The 22,363-nt window shown below is 33.8% G+C and overlaps 1 protein-coding gene across 4 annotated transcripts in view; it reads left to right on the forward strand.

Annotated features, from left to right (window-relative positions):
• The window catches only part of LOC6051385 (anoctamin-4), a 90,517-nt gene that overhangs the window by 52,760 nt on the left and 15,394 nt on the right, over positions 1–22,363 (forward strand). For all 4 annotated transcript variants that reach the window (XM_038249967.1, XM_038249966.1, XM_038249970.1 and 1 more), the window contains 3 exons: positions 2,127–2,669; positions 9,011–9,437; positions 9,500–9,732. In XM_038249967.1, the coding sequence (XP_038105895.1) occupies positions 2,127–2,669; positions 9,011–9,437; positions 9,500–9,732 (1,203 nt within the window). The remainder of the gene's footprint in view (positions 1–2,126; positions 2,670–9,010; positions 9,438–9,499; positions 9,733–22,363) is intronic.

A 22,363-nucleotide genomic window follows, 5' to 3' on the forward strand; every position in this document is an offset into this window, starting at 1 on the left:
GAAAATATTCAAATTTATAAAAATTTTGCAATAAGAATATCAAACGAACCGGAATTTTGTATGCGTCTTTACTTTATTAGATTTTTTTTTTGCTGAAAACTAAAATTTTCACAATATTTTGAAAATTTGAGTATTTTTGAAAAATCCGCTATTTTGTGAAAATTTTAGTATTTATAAAAAACATTAAAAAGTGAAAAAGTATACCAAATTTCGCTTCGTTTGGTACCCATATTTCAAATTATTTAAATTTGAGCATATTCGAAAAAATATGGTAGATTGTGAAAATTTTAGTATTTGCCTAAAAAGACTCATATAATTTTATGCTTCCTTTAATACTCATATTGCAAATAAAAAAAAATTAGTGTTTTCGAAAAATATAGTATTTTGTGAAGTTTTTTTTCAGCAAAAAAACTCTAATATAGTGAAAACGCATGCAAAATTTCGCTTGGTTCGCATAAAAAATTTAGTATATTCGAAAAAATACGGAATTTTGTGAAAATTTCAGTTTTCAACAAAAAAAAAAACTCCAATAAAGTGAAAAGCATACAAAATTTCGCTTTCGCTACAATATTGATACCAATATAGTAAATTTTGGAAATTTAAGTATTTTCGAAAAAAATATGGCATTTTGTGAAAATTTGAGTTTTCAACAAAAAGAACTCTTATATGGTGAAAACGCATACAAATTCCGCTTCGTTTGATACCCATATGGGTAAATTAAAAAAAAATGAGTGATTTCGAAAAAATACGGTATTTTGTGAAAATTTTTGTTTTTGAAAAATAAAATTAAAAAATGTGAAAAAGCTTACAAATTTAGTTTCGTTTGATAACCATATTGTACATTTTTAAAATTTGAGTACTTTAAAAAATACGGTATTTTTGTTAAAATTTTAATTTTCAACAGAAAAAACACTAATAAAGTGAAAATGCATACAAAATTTCGCTTCGTTTTAAACTCATATTGTAAATTTTGAAAAAAGAGTATTTTCGAAATAAATATTGTATTTTGTAAAAAAATTAGTCCTTAAAAAAGTATTTTTTAAAAACTATAAAAATGTGAAAAATATTACAAAATTTTGCTTCGTTTCATACCTATATTGTACATTTTTAAAATTTGAGTACTTTAAAAACATATGGTATTTTGTGAAAATTTTAGTTTGATTGAAAAAACACGGCAATGATGGAAGTCTTTACGTTAAATTTTAAATTTAAATTAATTTTTTTTTAAATACAAAATTAAATTTATTTTAAATCAGTCAGCAACCATTGATCCAATTTTCAATGTTTTTTCAGCCAATTAGTAGGTAATTTTCTGATCTCTTAAAAAAAAAATTCAAAGAGCCCTGTGGGCCAGAACGAGAAAAAAATAGAAAAAAAATAAAAATAGTTTTGTGCAAAAACCTTCCAGTTAATTTGTAAATTTTTATTGAAAATCAGAAAATCCAGAAAAGTAACAACACAAATATTATCCATTTGCTTTGTATGCCAAATTTCGTGCCTCAACAATCATTGCAATCAATATTACAATACTTTTTAATTGAATATAATCGTAATTTCACAAATATAATAAAAATTAAAAGATATTTAGTTGAATGCACTTATATTTTAATTGAAATTTTTAAAACAATCGAACTAGAATGTTTTTTGTATAAAAATATAAATTTTTAGTAAATTTTTTTGCACAAAACTTGAAATAAAATTAGCAATGGATTTTTTTTAAAGTAAAATATATAATATATTTTTGGCACAAAAAAGTGAAAAATTATCGGCGACAACCTTAATGTTTAACAATAGATACTATGCGTTCCGCGAAATTGTGAAAATAGGCTGTATTTGGGTATAAAAATTAAAAATTATGAAATAAAATTAATTTTACTAGTTATTTTTCACTTAATAAATTGTAAAGTCAAATATAGTTCTAAATGTGCCAATAAAAACTTTATTAAATTTCAAAAATGTTATTTACTAACCTCAGCCCTAAAACATGTACAGCAAATATGTAACTATTCTCCATTTCGGTCCACCAACTCACCCAACTAACCTTTTCATCACGTTCTCCTTCACTCCAAGTCGAATTAATCTAATAGTTTTTTCCTTCTTTCCATTCCAAAAAATAAAATAAACAGACATGGAACCGCTTCCAGGACGGCAAGCGCGTCGTCGACTTTGTGCTCGCCTTCAACGGGCACCTCCAGAACGACGAGGAAGCCGACCGAAAGCGAAAAATCTTCCAGGAAAATCTGATCCGCGAGGGTCTGGAAATCGAACCGGAAACGACCCAGCGGATCCACTTTATCAAAATCCACGTCCCACCCGAGGTGGTCTCGCGGTACTGCGAGCACATGAAGATCATGATGCCGATCGTGAAGCTGAAGGACCAGGAGAACATCATCACGGAGGAGTTTTCGATTGGTGGGTCGCTGGTGCGGTTCTTCCGGCGGCCAATGTTCCGCTTTGTGATTATCGATCGGGACAAGTTCCGGAAGCGGGAGTACCGGCTGTTGCACGAGTATTCGAGGGAGAAGTGCTATTTGTTTGATGCGGACGCGCCGGACTTTTTTACGCCGAGCATTCGGATTGCGGTGGCGCATTTTATTCTGGAGAGGGCGAGGTTTGGGTTGGAGGATGAGAAGTACGATATCGGGCTGAGGAAGTTGTTGAATGATCAGGTGAGTGGTTATTAGTCGTTGGCCGGCTACGAAGTTATGGGAAAATGTAATCTGATTTGAGATTACTGCTACAGCTGATCCTTGTTATGACATTTAGGTTCCATTAAGAAACAGCTCAGGTTTGAAAAAGAATCACAGTAATAATAATGAATTAAAAATCAATCGTCTGTTTTCCATGTTAAAAAAATACTGTTCGTGTCTTAAAGAATGGAACAGGATTAAATAACTTTGAAAAATCATCAAACTTTAAGAACAACTGCTCATTTCTTGAACATCAGAAAAAAACAAAAAAAAACATTTTGTTAGAAGACGTAATATTTAAATATATCTGAATAAGATTTTTTTTCATTTAATAGAACTGCTCATGTTTGAAAAAAAAAAAACGGTGAAACTCACAATATTGCAAAACCTAGATTTTTATGTCACTTTCGACCTTTTGTATAATTTCGATCTTCTTTTCGACTTTTGGCTCTCTTTCTACCTTTTTTATTTCCTCCTTTTGTCCTTTCCACTTTTTGTCCAGGTTCGACCTATTACCATTCGACTTTTTGTCCATTCGACCTTTTGCCCACGTTCAACCTTTTTACATTCGACCTTTTGTCTTTTCGGCATTTCACATTCGTTCTTTTGTCCATGCAACTTTTTAATATTTCGATATTTGTCCTTTAAACCTTTTGTCCACGATCAACCTTTTGTCTTTGCGATCTTTCTACATTCGTGCTTTTGTCATTTCGACCATTTAACAATCGACCTTTTGCCGCCTACGACAGTTTTATCCTTCCAACTTTTTACCATTCCACTTTTTGTCCTTTCGACATTTTAATATTTGAGCTTTTGTTATTTCGACCCTTTACCATTCGATTTTTTGTCCTTTCGACATTTTACCATTCGACTTTTTGTCCTTTCCACTTTTTGTTTACGTTCGACCTCTTATCATTCGACTTTTGTCCTTTCAAACTTTTGTCCACGTTCAACCATTTTACATTCGACCTTTTGTCTTTTCGACATTTCACATTCTTTCTTTTGTCCTTTCAATCTTTTGTCCACGTTCGACCTTTTGTCTTTTCAACCTTCTTAAATTCAAGCTTTTGTCATTTCGACCACTAACAATCGACCTTTTGCCACGTACAACCTTTTTATCCTTTCGATTTTTTACCATTCCACTTTTTGTTTTTTCGACCTTTCAATATTCGAGCTTTTGTTCTTTCGAATATTACCATTCGACTTTTTGTCCTTTCGATTCCACCTTTTGTCCACGTTCGAAATCTTTCCTTTCGACTTTTTGTCCTTTCGACCTTTTGCTCACGTTCAACCTTTTTACATTCGACCATTTGTTCTTTCGACCTTTTAACGTTCGATCTTTTGTCCTTCCAACCGTTTGTCCTTTCGACCTTTTGTTCGAATTCCAACGTTTGTACTTTCGACCATTTGTGTTTTCAACCTTTCGTCCACGTTCATCTTTTCTCCTTTCGACCCTTTATCATTCGACCTTTTGTCCTCGTTCAATCTATATACATTCAACCTTTTGTCCTTTCAAACCTTTGCGATTTCAACCTTTTGTTCACGTTTGACATTTTGTCCTTTCGACCTTTTAACGTTCGATCTTTCAACATTCGACCTTTTGTCCTTTCAACTTTTTACCATTCGACCACTAGCGTGCAAAGGGTGGGGCAGCAACAAACTGGTTAGGGGGTGTCTATAAACGACGAATTTTTCAAAACGCTCATATTGTTGCTAGAGCATTCGACATTTTGCCCTTGTTCGACCTTTTAACATTCGACTTTTTACCAGTTGACCATTTGTCCTTTCGACCGATTGTCGCACATTCGTTTATGAATTCTTCCTATACTTGTTTGAGAATTTTTGGTTTAAATTCATGAGATTTGGTTGATTTTTAGAAAATTTGGCCGGTCCATAAACTACAAAACTTACAAAAAAGTGAACATTTGCTAGGACAACTTTACAAAAAAAACTTAAACATGGAAATGTTCAATAGATCAAGCAATATCGGTCGGAAGGTTTCCAGGATTGTGTCAGAACGGCCAGTAATCCGGAATTACTTATGTTATTTCTTTTGTAATTCATGTAATAACATGAGATTCTTGGTAATTTAATGATTTTTTGGGAACATTTGCAACACAATTTGATAGAATACAATTGTTGCATATTTATTTAGAGGCATTATTTTGCAGAACTGTGTCGGACTTGATTAGATTCACTCAGATTTTAAACAGTTAACACAGTTATTCTGAAAATATTCTGTAATTCCGAATCAATCCAGTAATTCCGCAATTACTAAGTTACTTTACAAAATTTGGAGTTATATCCAGGGTAGCCACTCAATTCGGAAAATTGGGAAAGTCTTAAAAAAAGCTTGATAAAACATGGTTTGGCAAGGATTTTTAGATCCTTAATTCAAACTGTTAAAAAAATATGTTGAATGGAGGTTTATGTTTGAATTTTGATTTCTTTTTATAATTTTGATGTTAATTTATTATTATTTTTTTGTATTCGTGGATAGCCTGATCTTTTTTTAAATTTTCTTAGAAATTTGTTTTTTTAAACAGTTTTGAAACGTCCTTTATTCGAGGTTCTGGGAAAAAACAACGACAACATGGGATTTGAGTGACCACCCTGAGATAATTTCCAATCATTCTAGTAATTTTTAGGGTGAATCTGGCGATACAATAGATAAAAAAAATGGACGAAAATAATTAAATATAAGGGTCATTCCAGGTCAACTGAGGCCAATTTTTTAAACGTGTTTTGAAAAGAGGTTGATTTTTAAAGTTTGAAATTTTGAAGGAAATTTCTTTTTTTTTTATAAATTAGTCAATAGCTAAGTTTTTTTTTCAGGTTTATTCAAACATTTTATTCGACAGTTGATATTAGTTTACTTGTAACAGTGTTGTTGAGTTTCAATCTGGAAAGAGTCGGGAATTACAAAATGAGATTTGAGGTGTCACCCTGTGTGATATTTTTTGGTTGAATGTTTTGAAGATTAGGCTGGATTTTTTTTTATTTTATTTTGCATGAGAATTTTTTATTTTATTTTTAAATTAATCTGACTAATGGACACATGGTGACCATTAAAAAAAATGAAATTCTTAAAGAAACCCTCTCTCTTTAAATAAAAATAAGTAACTTGAGCTAAATCGTATAAGCATTAAGGGGTTACATACATGTATATCGTCAAAAAAGTCAGAGGTTAGTATGAGCACACACTTCAACTTTTTTTAATTTTTTTTCTCAGGGCATTAAAATATACATTTTCACCTACTAACAAAACAATTTTGAAGATATTTGGTTGGATCATTGCCGAGATATAGCAATTTCAAGTTAACAACTTCAAAAAACGGGTGCCACGATATCTCAACACTGTCTTGACCAAATCGGCTCAAAATTTTGGTGAAGACTCGTTAAACCGATTCCGTGTGCATGACGAAGCCCGATTTTCAAAAAGTTTATTTTGAAAAAAGATAAAAATATTTTTTTTTTTTTTTTTTTTTTTGTGCAGGCCAAGGATTGATACCTAAGAGCATGCAATGGCACTGACCTTGTTGCGTGCTCTTCGGTTGACGTCCACGTAAGGAACATCCTGGAAGGAGCGTAACTAACTACATCCGTAGTTCTGTTAGATCATCCGAATTATCTTGATCAGAACAGTATAGCTCTGGTTCCTTGCGAGTGTCCTATTTTCTTACCTCCACGTTGGCTTGGTTTTCATGATGACCTAGCTGGTGGCCTGTGGAAACGGATCGTAAACCTTTGACCACCGCGGGTCAGAGTAGAGACGGCTAAAAGAAAGGGGCGCGACAATGTGGGAAAGGGAAGTAATTTGTGATTGTAGACGGTATTGTTTTGATTCGCAGTATGTTGAGTCAACTGCTGTGGATGTACCTGAGCATCGCAGAACGGGGTTTCTCTTCTTTCCATTTCAACGAACAGCTATCTTCTGTTTATTTTGTTTCACTGATTTTCTAAAACGGCTTCTGATTACTATCCTCCATTTGATTTCGATTTTACTTATATGATTCTCTTGTTTCTCGACGCTTTTCCACTCTATTTTACCAATTGATTCTGCTGTAACAAACTGTCTGCTTTCCCTTAATTTGGCAGCGATGTCAATTTTGTTTATCATGTGCCTTTTCTTTATTTATCTATTTGAATAATTTCTAATTTCTACTATCTTTCTTTTACTATTGATTCTTTACATAGTATATTTCCTTCACTGTCCATTGTTTTGAAACTTCACCTTTTTCTTAAGCAAGTGAGGTTCGAGCCCTTACTCAATTTATGGAATGATTAAAGGATTAACACAAATATTACTATTGTATTTTTGAAAAACTTTTCTAAAATGCTTAGGACCAAAATATTGTAACAAAACACCGCGACAGAAGAAATAGCAACAGATAAACACGACTCAACACTAGGAAAGGTTTCAGGAGAAAACAATACACAGTAAAATAACAACTAGTTTTTGAATTCAAACTAAACTGCTTTAATGAAAATTGATAGGCACACTATAAATGGTTAGGCGCTTATACTTACATCAAACCCTACGTAATGTACCACCCCCGGCCGAGTTAAAATGCGTAACCGGAAAAGAAGGTGTGCATGCCTGGCACGAACACTCAAAGCGTGTTCTAGCGTGCTGCTCGTACTGACTCAGAGCAAGGGTGAGATGTAGGTGTAAGGGCAGTGCGTGTTCGTCGGGAACCTGGTGCATAAGATCGGTCAAGGCCCGTTCTTACACTGAAAATTGCGAATTGCGAATTGCGAAAAGATAAAAATATTTTTGTGTTTTTCATATAAAAAACCGTTAGTTTTTGATTTTTGTATTTTTTTAAAAAGCAATTTTTAAAAATTGGGCTTCGTCATGCACACGGGATACATCTTGAGAGTCTTCACCTCAAATTTCAGCCAATATTGTCCATCCCATATAGAGATATCGTGGCACCCGTAAATCAACTCGGAGTTTAAAGAAAAACGCCAACAAAGTTTGACAGTTCGCTTTGCGCATGGCAAAATTTTGAGCTTAAATCGTCTCTTACTCAGTTTAATCATTAACTATCTTCATGAAACTTTCAGGAGTGATTAATAATCATCTTTTGAGTGGATTTAACAAATATTCTGTAATATAAAATTTTGTGATTTTCTACATGTATGTAACCCCTTAAGGGTCGCTACCGATCGTTGAAGTTTGTATGGGAAACTTCGCAAAATTGCATGGGCAAAATTTTTAAAATTCCACCAAAAGATGTCCTTAAATGCGTCGGATCATTGTCAACTGTGAGATTCTTATGTAAAATTGTATGACAAACAACTATATCAAAGATCGCAAAACGATCCGAGTCATCCCTGACGAGTTATTAGCGATTTAAAGAAGACTTTTTTGTACATTTTTTTTTTTTCATTGGCTTTAACGATCGATAGCGACCCTTAACCGTTTTGGTCCAAAATTTTCATGGTTACTTATTTTTGCCTAAGGAATCGAGTGAGAAGGTATCCCTGATGTCGATTTATTTTTTAACTGTCACCCTACTGGTCAGTAATCCTTGATGCTGGAAACCCCTTGATGTGAGTGTCAAAATTCTAAAGTTTTCAAATCAAGCACATTAAATTCATTTGATTTTTATAAAAAAATACAGCTTTAAATTCTCAAGATCCTCTGTAATTACTCTCAGCTTTAAGAACAATGTAGTTACAAAAACCGACCCGGTCCTAACCAGGTCCCAGTACCGAAAAGGACCTTATAAAAATAATTTTTTGAAAAAATACAGGTTTAAATTGCTGAATTTTTTGTTAGCAAAAAATAAATAAAAGAAATATATAGAAAAGCCTTTGTTTTTCATAATCATATTTTATGACGTTAAATTTTGATTTAAAATTTTTAATATATACACCACGGATAAGCAGACATAAATCATTGAACAAAAATCCATCAAACACAAAAAATAAACTAGCTACATCTTGTGGCCAATATTAGAACTAAAACATTGTGATATAAAATAATTAATATGTTGCGGTAATTTCTGTAACTAGTAGTGAGAAAGAGATTTATGAAGGTCTAATAAACTTTTTTTTTTGCTTTTTTGGGTGTTTTGGAATACCGCGGTTTAAAAAAAATACAAAAAAAATAATTAATTGAACCTTTAAAAAAAATAACTCGAGATTTGTTCAATTACAATCTAGATTTCTGCAATGTTTTCTCCACCAACGGAGTAATTGCCTGAAAACGCCTTGACTGCAGCGCCACCCCATTTCTGGTGGTTGATCCGAGAACTAAATTTATACTTCAAATCATTGGTTAAATGTCTGACCGTTCTCTCCCCTTCCAGGTCTACCTCGACGCCTATCCCCTGCACGACGGCAGCCCCGACCTCCCCGAGCTCGAGTGCCAACGCACCCTGCTCCTCGAAGAGTGGGCCTCCGTCATCCGGTGGATCAAACACCAGCCGCTGGACCACATCAAGGAGTATTTCGGCGTCAAAATCGCCATGTACTTTGCCTGGCTCGGCTTTTACACCCACATGCTGATTTCCGCCTCGATCGTGGGCCTGCTCTGCTTCTTCTACGGACTGCTGACCTTCCGGGAGAACCGCATTAGCCAGGAGATTTGCCAGGACAACACGACGGTGATGTGTCCGACGTGCGACGCCAAGTGCGACTACTGGATGCTGAACGACGCCTGCACGTACTCGCACATTTCGCACATTTTCGACAACAACTTCACGATCGTGTTTGCGGTTTTTATGTCGATTTGGGGTGAGTTGAAAGGCACGTTTGAATAAAACTTTAAACTATTAAAATAATTTTATTCCGGGCAGCCACCATGTACCTGGAGCTGTGGAAGCGCTACTCGTCCGACATTCAGCACCGGTGGGGCGTCACGGACTATTGTTTGCTGGCGGAGCCGCCCCGGCCGCAGTATCTGGCCCGGCTCAAGGACACCAAGAAGACGTTTTTCAACATTGTGACCGGGGCGCAGGAACCGTCGCCGCCGTTTTGGACCAAAAAACTGCCCAGCATGCTGTACAGCTACTCCATCATTTCGCTGTTTGTGAGTATTTGGTTTTTGATGATTTTAGTTTTTAGCAGAAATTTTACGTATTTTTGATTCAATTACAAAAAAAACGAGTCAAATTTCGCATGCAAAAAGGTACAAAATGCTGCGATTTTTCCTACAAAAAATGGAGATTATAAATTTGTCCGTTACAAAATTATGAAAACAAAACTATGCCCGTAGATTTTTGGGTATTTTCAAAACTGATAAAATACTAATGAGACCAAACAAGTCAATGTCCGTAGGCCGGCTACGAAATTATGGGAAAATGTAATATGTATCAAACTAAGGACGCCATTTTTTTTTTTGCAGCTTTCAATGTCTCTCCGATTGGCCGTTATAAATCGGCAAATTTGATTTTAATCCCCAGCGATTTGTTTGCCCATTTTAGGGTGGTTTAAAAAAAAGATTTTTTAACCCTCTACTGCCCAATTTTTTTAAATTTTTTTCCACGCCTTTTTGAGCAATATTTGTTCTACGAAAAACTTTATTTCTCTTGTTTTATGTTTTTCTTGTTTTATTTTTATTATTTTAATTTACATTTATCTTGCTTATTTTTTCTTTTTTTTTGTAGTATTTGGCCTATTCTACCACCTCATATCATTACATTTTCCCTTTCTAATTTTTTCATATTTTTAATGTAACTTATTCAATTTTTTGCTGCAAATTACTGCATACTTCTATTTACGTAGAATATAAGAAATTTTAGTGAAAAACAGAGCCAAAATTGACCCCAAAAACCCATAAATTTTCTTAAATTTTAAGAGTTCTTCTTTCCGATGCTTTTTGAACATCAAAAATTGTTTGAAAATTGAATTTTGGCGATTTTTTAGATCGAAGACGGGGTTGGGTTGTAGCGGGTTAAAGATTTTTGCAAAATAAAACATATTAAAAAAAACATATCTCCGGAATGGCTGAATCAGAAAAGCTTAAAACTCTACAACCCAAACCCGCCTTTAGACGGGCTTCGATTTAAAAAAATCGTCAAAAATCATTTTTTCAACAAATTTTTGATCTTTAAAAAGCATCGGAAAGAAGAACTCTTAAAATTTTAGAAAATTTATGGATTTTTGTTTGACTTGTTTTATGTGACTTTGCCAATGTTTTAAAAAAATACATTTTTTAGGGGTCAACTTTGGCTGTATTTTTTACTAACATTTCTTATATTCTACGTAAAAAGAAGTATGCAGTAATTTGCAGCAAAAAAATTAATAAGTTGCCTTAAATCATAAAAAAAAATTGGAAAGGCAAAATGGTGGTAAAGGTGGTAGAATAGGCCAAATACTACCAAAAACAAACATAAACTAAACAAGATAAATGCAAATTGAAATACTAAAAAAGAAACAAGAAAAACATAGAGCAATTCCAGCTCAAATCAGGAATTTTTCTGGTACTTTTGTACCCGACCCTCTCCGATTTCAATGAAACTTTGTAGACATGTTATCCTAGGCCTATATAAGCCATTTTTGTGTATATGGAGCCATTAGTACTCGAAAATAACATTTGAGGAGGGCGTAAGGTATTTAAATATTTTTGTATTTTGTAATTTAAAATTACTGTATCTTGAAGCCGTTGCGTCGTATCAAAAGTGGTCAAAGACAAACTTGTAGGAAATTGGACGGGCTTTCTGAAAAAATACACTGAAACAAAAATACACGCCACATCTATGAGATTTTTGATTTTAAGTCTAAAACTTAAATTTAAAGGTGATGTCACGATTTTTTTTCGTTCAAAATTTTTGAGGAAATAGCCTAAAATGTTGCTAAAAGACTAACGAAAAATGCAGGATGGTATGTCTCTCCTAAAAAAATACAAAAATCATTTACTAAAACTGTTTTTTTGAAAAGTGGTCTAAACGTCAAAATTTTCAAAAACCAGTAGTGGGAATCGATTCTCCAGACAATTTTACATAAAAGTCTCTATATTGACCATTGTCCTATGTCCAATCCGTGGGAAGATACAGCTGTTTTAAAAATAAAAATGTTGAAAAAACGGGTTTTTTTGTGGTTTTTGGCAATTTCTATATGACAGACTTGGTTTTTCAGTCTCGTAAATATTTTTACCGGAAAGCTCGTCCAATTTCCCATAAGTTTGTCTTTGACAGCTTTTCGATTTATATCGTTTGTATATTTACGTAAGCAAATTTACTATCCTGGTTTTTACCACACTGAAAAAAATATTCTGTTTTCAGTTAAGAACAATGTAATTAAGCTTATATCTGTAAGCCCTTACATCCAATTAAATTGCTGTCAAAGGCAAACTTATGGGAAATTGGACGAGCTTTCCGGTAAAAATATTTACGAGACTGAAAAACCAAGTCTGTCATATAGAAATTGCCAAAAACCACAAAAAAACCCGTTTTTTCAACATTTTTATTTTTAAAACAGCTGTATCTTCCCACGGATTGGACATAGGACAATGGTCAATATAGAGACTTTTATGTAAAATTGTCTGGAGAATCGATTCCCACTACTGGTTTTTGAAAATTTTGACGTTTAGACCACTTTTCAAAAAAACAGTTTTAGTAAATGATTTTTGTATTTTTTTAGGAGAGACATACCATCCTGCATTTTTCGTTAGTCTTTTAGCAACATTTTAGGCTATTTCCTCAAAAATTTTGAACGAAAAAAAATCGTGACATCACCTTTAAATTTAAGTTTTAGACTTAAAAATCAAAAAATCTCATAGATGTGGCGTGTATTTTTGTTTCAGTGTATTTTTTTCAGAAAGCCCGTCCAATTTCCTACAAGTTTGTCTTTGACCACTTTTTGATACGACGCAACGGCTTCAAGATACAGTAATTTTTAAATTACAAAATACAAAAATATTTAAATACCTTACGCCCTCCTCAAATGTTATTTTCGAGTACTAATGGCTCCATATACACAAAAATGGCTTATATAGGCCTAGGATAACATGTCTACAAAGTTTCATTGAAATCGGAGAGGGTCGGGTACAAAAGTACCAGAAAAATTCCTGATTTGAGCTGGAATTGCTCCATAAATCAAGAGAATAAAAAATTTCATAGAACAAAAGTTGCTCAAAATGACTTCCTAAACACGGGAAAAATAAAAATTTTCGAAAAAAAAATTGGGCTGTTGAGGGTTAAGCATCCAATTTTGAGTGAAATTGGTTGAGATTAACCTAATGATACCCGAGCCTGAAGCTGGTGATAAAAATGTTTTTCATACAAAAAATACATTTTTAAATCGCTAATACCATTTCCGGGTCGAGTTTTACAGCTTTGGTGTGTTGTATCTCACTTTTGGAAATATTTGGATGGAAGTAGCGCACCGTGCAGACCAAACAGTAAGAAAAATGGGATTTTTCAAACATTTTTCTGATTGTTTCCATACAAACTTCAATTAGATTCCGCGTAAAAATTATAAATAAATTGATAAAAAAAAAATCGTCAAATTCACGGAGATATTTTCAGGAAATGTAGTTGAAAATGTGTACTTTTAGATGCTTCGTTCAGTTTTGCGCCAAAATGCGCCATTTTGAAAACAAAGCAACATGAAAATAGGCTCAGAATCACTTAAAAATTGTTATAACTACTCAGCAGGGTTGCCAGGTTGCCGGATAAATCTGGGGATGCCAGATTTTTCAAGTGTCAGCCAGAATAAAGATAAGTCATGATCTGTGCCAGATTTTTACAGTTTTTGCCAGATTTTTTTTTATTTTCTGCACATTTTGAATAATTTTTTGATTAAAATTAACGATTTTAATCTAAAGTTGCAAACTTTTGTATGTATTAATACTATTGAAAATGTAAATTCAACCTTTTTGAGGCCGAAAAATTTATTAACAATCTTAATTTTACAATTTATTGAATAAATTCATATTCTTCATCCTCTTGCATTTTGAAAATTATATGATTTTCGTTTGCCAGATTTCGCCATATTTTTTTCTTAACGTGAATTTGTTTTTTTTAACAAATTAGTCAACAGTTTATCTTTTTTCAGGTTTATTGAAACATTTTGTTCGACGGCTGATATTAGTTTACTTGTAACAGTTTTTGAATTTCAATTGGGAAAAAGTCAGGAGTTTGAAAATGAGATCTGAGGTGCCATCCTGTATGATATTTTTCTGGATCAATATTTTGAAAATTAGGCTGGAAATTAAATTGTTTTTGATTTTCTTCCTTAAACGTGGTTTTGGCCCATTTTTAATTTTGCTTGAGAATTTTTTTTTTATTTTTTAATTACTCTGAGGACGATTAATTCCATTCTGACTATTCCCTAGGATGAAAAAAAAAATTCTTAAGAGATACCCCGTGTCTCTTTAAATAAAAAAGAGAAACTGTGCCAATTTTGAGCCAAAATAGGTTAAGGTTTAAGGGTGGCCTGATTTTTTTCAATTTTGATCTGGCAACCCTGCTACTCAGTAAAGGCTCAGAACATTTTGCGGTCTTCGGCAAAGATGTGTAATTTTATGTCATAAACAACTCTTAAGAACATAGTCGGCCGCTAAAATGCTAACATTTTGAGTTATCACCAAAAAAGTGCTCTATTGGACCATTTTTTACAAAAATGGCGTATATCTCGAGTAGATTAAGAGCTTCAAATTTGACACCTTCGGCAAACTTTCATGAAATTTTCTCCTATCCAACTTTGTCGAATACACCGAAGCCCTACAACGTCATCCAACAAAGTTAGTTTTTGGTTGACACCCTGGAAGGTTGTCACCCTATATGTCAAAAACTTCAAAAGATAGCCCTTATCAAGTACAACAACTCTTCAGATGACACCATTTGGCTAGGACGTCAAATAAAGGAGTTATCAATTTATTCCACTTAATTTTGCCATTCCGAACACTGTGCAATGGGTTAATGTTGACCAATTTTTCGCATATTAGGCCCAGAGTCCTAAAATAGTTCAAGGTTTTGAAAAAAAAAGCCCCATAGGGGAAAGTGGGGCAAGTGTAACAAGCTAAGGAAATGCTCGTTATAATCCATTAAAAACGTTAAAAAATCTGTCGGATTTTTTTATAATCATCTTATTCCAGGTCTTGACTAAGACTTTGATAGAACAAGTTTTTAAAAAATCCGGGTTGGTGGCAAGGTGTTCCGGAAGGGTGGCCAATTCATATCCGTAGGTCCGGGATCAAAGGAATATGCCTAATATGTCCAGAACAGGTCTTGGAGCAAATTGAGATGGTTTTTCTGAAGAATTTATGATAATAATCATGATTTGTAGATTGGGTTGCATACCCGGACAAAAACCTACCCCACTAGGTTCCGGAATATCTCCGTGGCCAAGTGTCCAATTCCGGATTTCTTTGTAGATTCTGAAAATAGACATTTGTCCGGTTCTTTTGAGGGGTGAACGAACTTATTTGGTCAAAAGAGGCCAAAGATACAGCATTTTTAAGGTTTTTTCGGTATCTCGCATCAGACGTTCGGACTGTAAGGGTTAATGTCAAAAATTGATTTTAAAATTTTTGATTTTCCGTACGTTCTACTCAACTAGCGGGGCAAGACGAACAACCCGTTGGGGCAAGAGGAACAATGCATGAAACAACATGTTAATTTGCTAACAATTGAACTGTTATCACTTAGATACATCAGATTAGAATGTATTTGAAACGTTTCTTTCATTTTAGATTAAATAAGAATATTTTACTGAAAATTGTATCGTTTTACGAAAAAAAATTTACTTCGATGATAAATAGTAAATTTTCATAATGTCACTATATTTTGTTCGGAAATTTTTTTTAAACAATTGTTTATCAGTTATTTAGTACTTTTATGTATTTATTTCCCAGTAAAATATGTTGTTGCAGCAATTCGTATTTTTTTCCATACTAAAAATCCATATGGTACACTTGCCCCACCTGAACAAGATTTTTTAAATGCTCTCAACAAAAATAACCAAAAGTTAAATCATACTTTATAATAGGTGCAAGTCATTGGTAGGGACACTACTGATCTAGGAAAAATAGCATTTTGATAAAATGAGCCTTAAAACGAACCCTAAGCCTTATTTTGTACTTTCCAAATATTATAAGAAAACAAAGGTTTTGAAAAAAACTTTAAATCCTATTCCTCGTGGCGTTTACGTCGTTTTGGCGGTCATGTGGTAGTAGAATCAGCTTATTGCATTGCTAGCAACAATTCCTCATACTGGAATTCGCAATTCGCAATTTTCAGTGTAAGAACGGGCCTTGACCGATCTTATGCACCAGGTTCCCGACGAACACGCACTGCCCTTACACCTACATCTCACCCTTGCTCTGAGTCAGTACGAGCAGCACGCTAGAACACGCTTTGAGTGTTCGTGCCAGGCATGCACACCTTCTTTTCCGGTTACGCATTTTAACTCGGCCGGGGGTGGTACATTACGTAGGGTTTGATGTAAGTATAAGCGCCTAACCATTTATAGTGTGCCTATCATCTTTCAACAAAGCAAAAACTGTTTTATTTTAGTTTGAATTCAAAAACTAATTGTTATTTACTGTGTACTGTTTTCTCCTGAAATCTTCCCTAATGTTGAATCGTGTTAATATGTTGCTATTTCTTCTGTCGCGGTGTTTTGTTACAATGTTTTGAACCTAAGCATGTTATTCAAAAATTTACCAAAAGTTCAATAATTTTATGTGTGTGATCATTCAATATATTAAGTAAGGATTCGAACCATACTTGTTTGAAGAAAAGGGCGTAGATTTAAACAATATACAATAAAGGAAAACAAACTACATAAAGTTCGATACTGAAAGAATAATTGTAGTTTGAAGGAAAGAAGAGTAGGAGCCGATGAAAATTACATTTTAATAAATAAATAAGAAAATGGGTAAAGGAAAGATCAATGATAAACAGAAGTTAAAAAAAAAAAAAAAAAAAAAAAATCGTTCGCATATTAAGGGAAACTGTTTTTGTTAGGGAAAACACGTTTCAGTATTTATTGGGAAATGAGAGCAGAAGAGTAGAAAGATGAGTGAAGCAAAATTAAAGTACAGTACTTGTTCGATAACTGAGCTTGTTTGACTGGACTACTTGGGCTGTAGCTCACTTAAAAAGCAGAAAAACGTAAAATAACCAAACAAACCGGAATGATGAGGGGCCAGTGGATGCAAAAGCAAGTTCAGCAAATTAGAAATCATATTTAAGTTTTAATTAAATGTTAAGTCAAAATTAAAGGTGAGCTCTGAAAGAAATTTAAGCAACCATCATTTTACATTTGTAGAGAAAATGTTATGCATCGGTCCCCTCATCATTTTTCGTTCAGCCCAGTTTGCGAGCAACATTCGGTAACTGTGCTACATTCTCAGCCAAGTTACCGAACAAGTACTGTTGTTGGAAATGTGCAGAAGAAAAACCCCGTGCTGCGATGTTCTAGGTACATCCACAACAGTTCGTTCAACATGCTGTGAATCTAAACAATACCTTCTACAATCACAAATGACTTCCCTTTCCCACATTGCCGCTTTGTTATTGTTGTCCATGCTCTGCAAAGAAAGGGATGTTAATAAAATATAAAAACTATAAAATAACGATACAAATACTTTCCCGAACCTGAGTGCCATCAGGTTGTTGTTGTTGCTGTTGTTTCCAATGTGATAGATATCACACCGGAGACGTCTTGATTCGGTTGTCCTGGTGCGACCGTCCTCCAGTCGTAGGCCCAGGCATGACATGAAAAAGAAGACAAACAAGATGCATTGATACATGATCTTCTTACTCACGAATAACCCAATCCCACCCAAAACAACACAGCTGATCTAGGTATGCACCCAAACCAACTGCGTTGTTCCGTGCCCTCCTCATTCGGCTATTTCAATATGATTGTCCTGGAGAATCCTCTCTAAGGATCGTTAAATTCCGGAGTGACTTCCCAAAAGGGCGCAACTCCTGTTGCAAACAAACAGTTCACTTTAAATGTGACTGGAATAGGCTGCCTGCTCACACCAAAGGCTACGCTCCATTGAAAAATCACTACGGAACTCCCTAGAGATGGCCGTCCACGCAATCATACTTCGTCATGATAGTGCTACCTTGTCACTCGCCTATACGTCAGTTACGTAAATACATGTGACAAGACAGGGCAATCACCACGATTCGAAACATGGACATCATCAACCGCCAGCTAGACAGATGTTCAAGTCATCATCTAACATACGGGGAGGCATGAGGATAGGGAACTGATGCAGGACCAGAGCTATACTGTTCAGACTCTCATAACCAGGAATACTAACAACCAACATTTGGCGGATCGCTTCCCTGATTACGACAGTCGCGAACAGGACTGCCGATACAGTCAGTTCCGCTCCTTCCAGGATGTCCTGCACCTGGGCATCCCTAGTATCCAAAAGCATTAAAACATAGTTCAAACTAGCAGAACTGGGAACTTTATTTATTGCACTGTGGATACTTGGAATCTTGCAGCCCTTGGCCGACAGCAACAATTCCTCATACTGGAAATAATCAAAATTGTAAAAATTACGGCCTTACGAGCGATTGTTCCTCTTGCCCCATATGGTCGTCTTGCCCCACCTTCCCCTTTTCGGGGCACCCTACTGTTCATACAAAAATGGTTTGCAAATATTCGACAACCTGTAACTTTTGAAGGATTTTTTTCCCCAAAATCTTTTTTTTTATTTCCGAGATTTTTCATTTATCTAGTTTTTTTTAAAGGTCCTATTGGCTATTGTGCTTCATATGTTTATAGGACATTTTTTTTTTTTTTTAATAAAACTCTAGCTATGTATTTGATATAAAATGATGATTTTTGGAGAAAAAAAAAAATCGAAATTCCATTTTTTACCCCATTTGTTATGTGAATTTGGATTTGCAATCGAAAAGTATTTTACAGATTTTTTGATAAAGTACTTCGTTTTCAAGATATTGTTTGATTTCAGCGAAATATTTGCAGACTTTCGATTTTTTTAAAAATAGTGACCATTTCTGTTTTTTTTTAAGTTCAGAAATGTCTTGATGTCTCGACAATTAATGGTCCGATTTTCAATGTTAAAAAATGAAATAATTTTGAAATTATCCAATCTTTTCAAAAACAATATTTTCAACATTTTTGAATCAAGACTAACATTTCTCTCGATGAAGCAGCTGAGTTGCTCAGTTGTCGATAAAGTCGGATGCAACTTGCATGCAAGGCTGGTGTGAGCACGGAGTGCTCTTTTGTACTAGGCTTGCTGGGATTCCTTTTCAGATAGAACAAGAGAGCAAACGGGCATCGATTTGTCATCAAATATTGATATGATTTACTAAGAAAAATCGGGAGATTCGTCCTTTCAACACATTTTTGCCGTAATATTTATTGAGTTAAAAAAAAAACACATTTTTACGACCTTCTTTCTCCAAAAAAATTTAAGCTCGTGGGTAAACAAATTTGATTTTTCGCACTTTTTGGAAGACTTCTTTTGGAATCATTTTGTAAACGTTGTCAAAAAATACTGCAGCCTTTTCCGGTGGTGCTGTTGCGCTGGTCGACTGGAAATACGACAAAATGTTACTTTAATTTTGAAATGTTATTTTAAGAAAAATGTTTCTCTTACCGCAATCGACGTGGCCAGGGTAATCACAAGAACGACAGCCAACACGAACAGTATCCGCATTTTGATTGAGATGGTTCGACGGTTGGGGTGTTAATGAGCTACGCGATCTCTTCAGATTTTATTGTAAGGCAAATTTAAATGATTTTCCATCACTCAAATTCTTGTAGGAGTGTTGTTTTGAAGATCGACACGACATATCTGATGGCTTGAGCTTATTTGAACAACTGTGAGGAAATTTAAACAGAAGCTAGAAAAACTTTGCTACTCAAAAGAGGAACGGTAAAGTCCAATTAAGATAATTTTTCAAGAGTTCCCATTGTCAGATGTGAGTAGCGGAATCGGAAATAAATTCAATAACGACTTTTCAACAGAACATAACAACCAGCTTATTTACCACATACAAAGTGCACACAATTTAATCAAATATTGGTAGTTAATTTCACTCATGATCTTTTTTCAATAGAATTTCAGTAACATTTTGAAAACTTTGACATATCTGAACTTTCCCGATTTTTCAAATCTTGGTTGCAGTAGAAAAATTCTACAGATAATCCAATTACGAAATTTGCAATTTTATCAAAAAGGGGGTCTTTGACCTAAAATATTACTCAAATTTGACCCCCAAAATAAATATAAGACTTGATTTTCATTATCCGAAGTTTTGAATGAAGTCATATTGAAAAAAATGTTTGTTTTAATTAATAAATTTTATGTTATAAGAATAACTTAAATGAAATATAAACGAAAAAAAAAAATCTTTTAAATTCAATGTTGATTTTATTGACTCCGACCAATTTTTTTTAACAAAGCTAAAATTTCAAACTCCATTTTATGTTGACATTTTTAAAGCAAAAGCATTCAAAAAATGCTGAAGGCAAAGTCCATTGTCTATTCTTTTGCCAAAAAAAATATATAAAAATAAATGATAATATTTTTCCTTAAATGTGAAGTTGCTATATCAAAATTAAAAAAAATAGTTTTATAAAATAATAATGTACTACAATAGATAAATTTTTAATTAAAAATACACAGAAAAAAAATGATGGTAATATTCATCAGGAAATGGAGACAGATTTTGTGTCGAAAGAAAATGATGAATTTTCATCAGTTTCTGGTGAATATTCATCAGGTTCACATTTTTACACATTTTTTTGGTAATATTACTCAAAAAAGAGGTAATATTCATCCTACCAAAATTCAACTTTTTTTTTGCCGTGTACACAGAAAAAAAGTTGAAAAATTACCTGAGTAATTTAACCTAAAAAATGTATAAAAATGTGAACCTGATGAGATAAATAAATCCGAAAATAATGAAAATTCATTAAAAAATGATACAAATTCACCAGTTCCTGTAGTAATCAAAATCAAAAAATCAAATTATTCGTTCTACAGCATTGCCTTGGCGTTCTCGATTGCGAGATTCCTACTCGAAACTAGGTGTTCGAAGGCTTGATTGTTGAGGCAATTGCAAACCTCTTTTTACACCTTAGCTTCCATCCACCCCGGGATTCGAACTGACGACCTTTGGATTGTTAGTCCAACTGCCTACCAGCGACTCCACCGAGACAGGACCCAGGGAGACGACTCCTACACCTGGACTGAGCTAACGACCTAACTTTTTTTTTTTAGGTTAGTCCGGGGCCAACATTTACTTCCCGTCCGACGGAAGGCGTGATCAGACAAATCTCGTCTCGAAAAATGCCACCGGGACCTTCTGGGATCGAACCAAGGCCGACTGGGTAAGAGGCAACCACGCTTGCCCACACACCACGGTCCCGGCTCCTGTAGTAATATTACACATTATTTTGACACAAAATCTGTCATTATTCCCTTATAAATATTTGTTTCTTTGTAACTGGAATAATTTTAGTTGATTTTTATACAATAGATATTTATTTATTTAAAACATTTAATTTAATTTGTTTTCAAAAATAATTTACACTAGATTTTTAGTCTCTCAAATTAGTTTTTTTTAAGGACACGATAATTTTATTTTTTTCAAGATTGTTGAGAGTGGTGATCTTAAAATTTGATTATTTAGCCACCTTTCGTGCCAAAATTGACTACACTCCTACACTGAAACTGTCAAATTATGCAAAATGACTAGAATTGTTGCCTCTTAAAAAAAATAACAAAACAAAACAAAAAAATAAAGTGTAGATTTTGTTTTATTTACTCATCTTATAATAAAAAAAATTGAGAATTAAAAAGAATCTCAGAGCTGAAAAATTGCCGTTTTTTTAAATTGCGAAATCCCATAATTTATAAAATTAGTTCTCAGATTTTAGAATCATTTTTTTAGAATTTTCGAATTTCAACTATTTTTTAATTTGAAATATTTGATTTTTCACATGATTTTTTAAGATTATCATTTTTAGTGACTTTTCCTTTGAATTGATGCTGTAAGGAAGTACAATCACTGACTGAGGTGGTTCAAGAAATGTTTTTTTTGTTTATTTTTTCTTTTTGGGGGGTGGGGGGAGGCATGGGTCTCGTGGCGCAGGGGTAGCGGCTTCGGCTGCCGATCCCGATGATGCTATGAGACGCGGGTTCGATTCCCGCCTTATCCACTGAGCTTCTATCGGATGGTGAAGTAAAACGTCGGTCCCGGTTTCTCCTGTCTCGTCAGAGGCGCTGGAGCAGAAATCCCACGTTAGAGGAAGGCCATGCCCCGGGGGGCGTAGTGCCAATAGTTTCGTTTTTTTCGGGAGGCATGGTTTTAACATTTGAATAAAAAAAGTATTTTGAAATGCATTATACACCTGTCCAGTTGTTTTGTAATCATTAGTTTCCAAAATACCTAAGTATTGATGAAAATTTTTTTATTAAAAAAAAGTTTTTGCAATACTGTACATTGGATTTTCATAAAAATTCTAAATATTTTTAATTCAGCCCAAATTTGCTGAATATGACTATAAATGCCGAAAAATGCGTTTTAGATTGTTTTCAGTTGATTTGATTTTTATTTTCAATAAAATTTTGAAAAAAAAATGTCCACTGATTTTCGAACAATTTTTGAAGGGTGGGGGCGACATAAACTTTAAGATTTTTAATTTTAGAATTTTCAAATTTTGGATTTTTAGAATTTTGTAATTTTATGATTTTTTAAATTTAGAAT

The sequence above is a fragment of the Culex quinquefasciatus genome, chromosome 1 (genome assembly GCF_015732765.1).
Source record: "Culex quinquefasciatus strain JHB chromosome 1, VPISU_Cqui_1.0_pri_paternal, whole genome shotgun sequence".
Taxonomy (NCBI): Eukaryota; Metazoa; Arthropoda; class Insecta; order Diptera; family Culicidae; genus Culex; species Culex quinquefasciatus.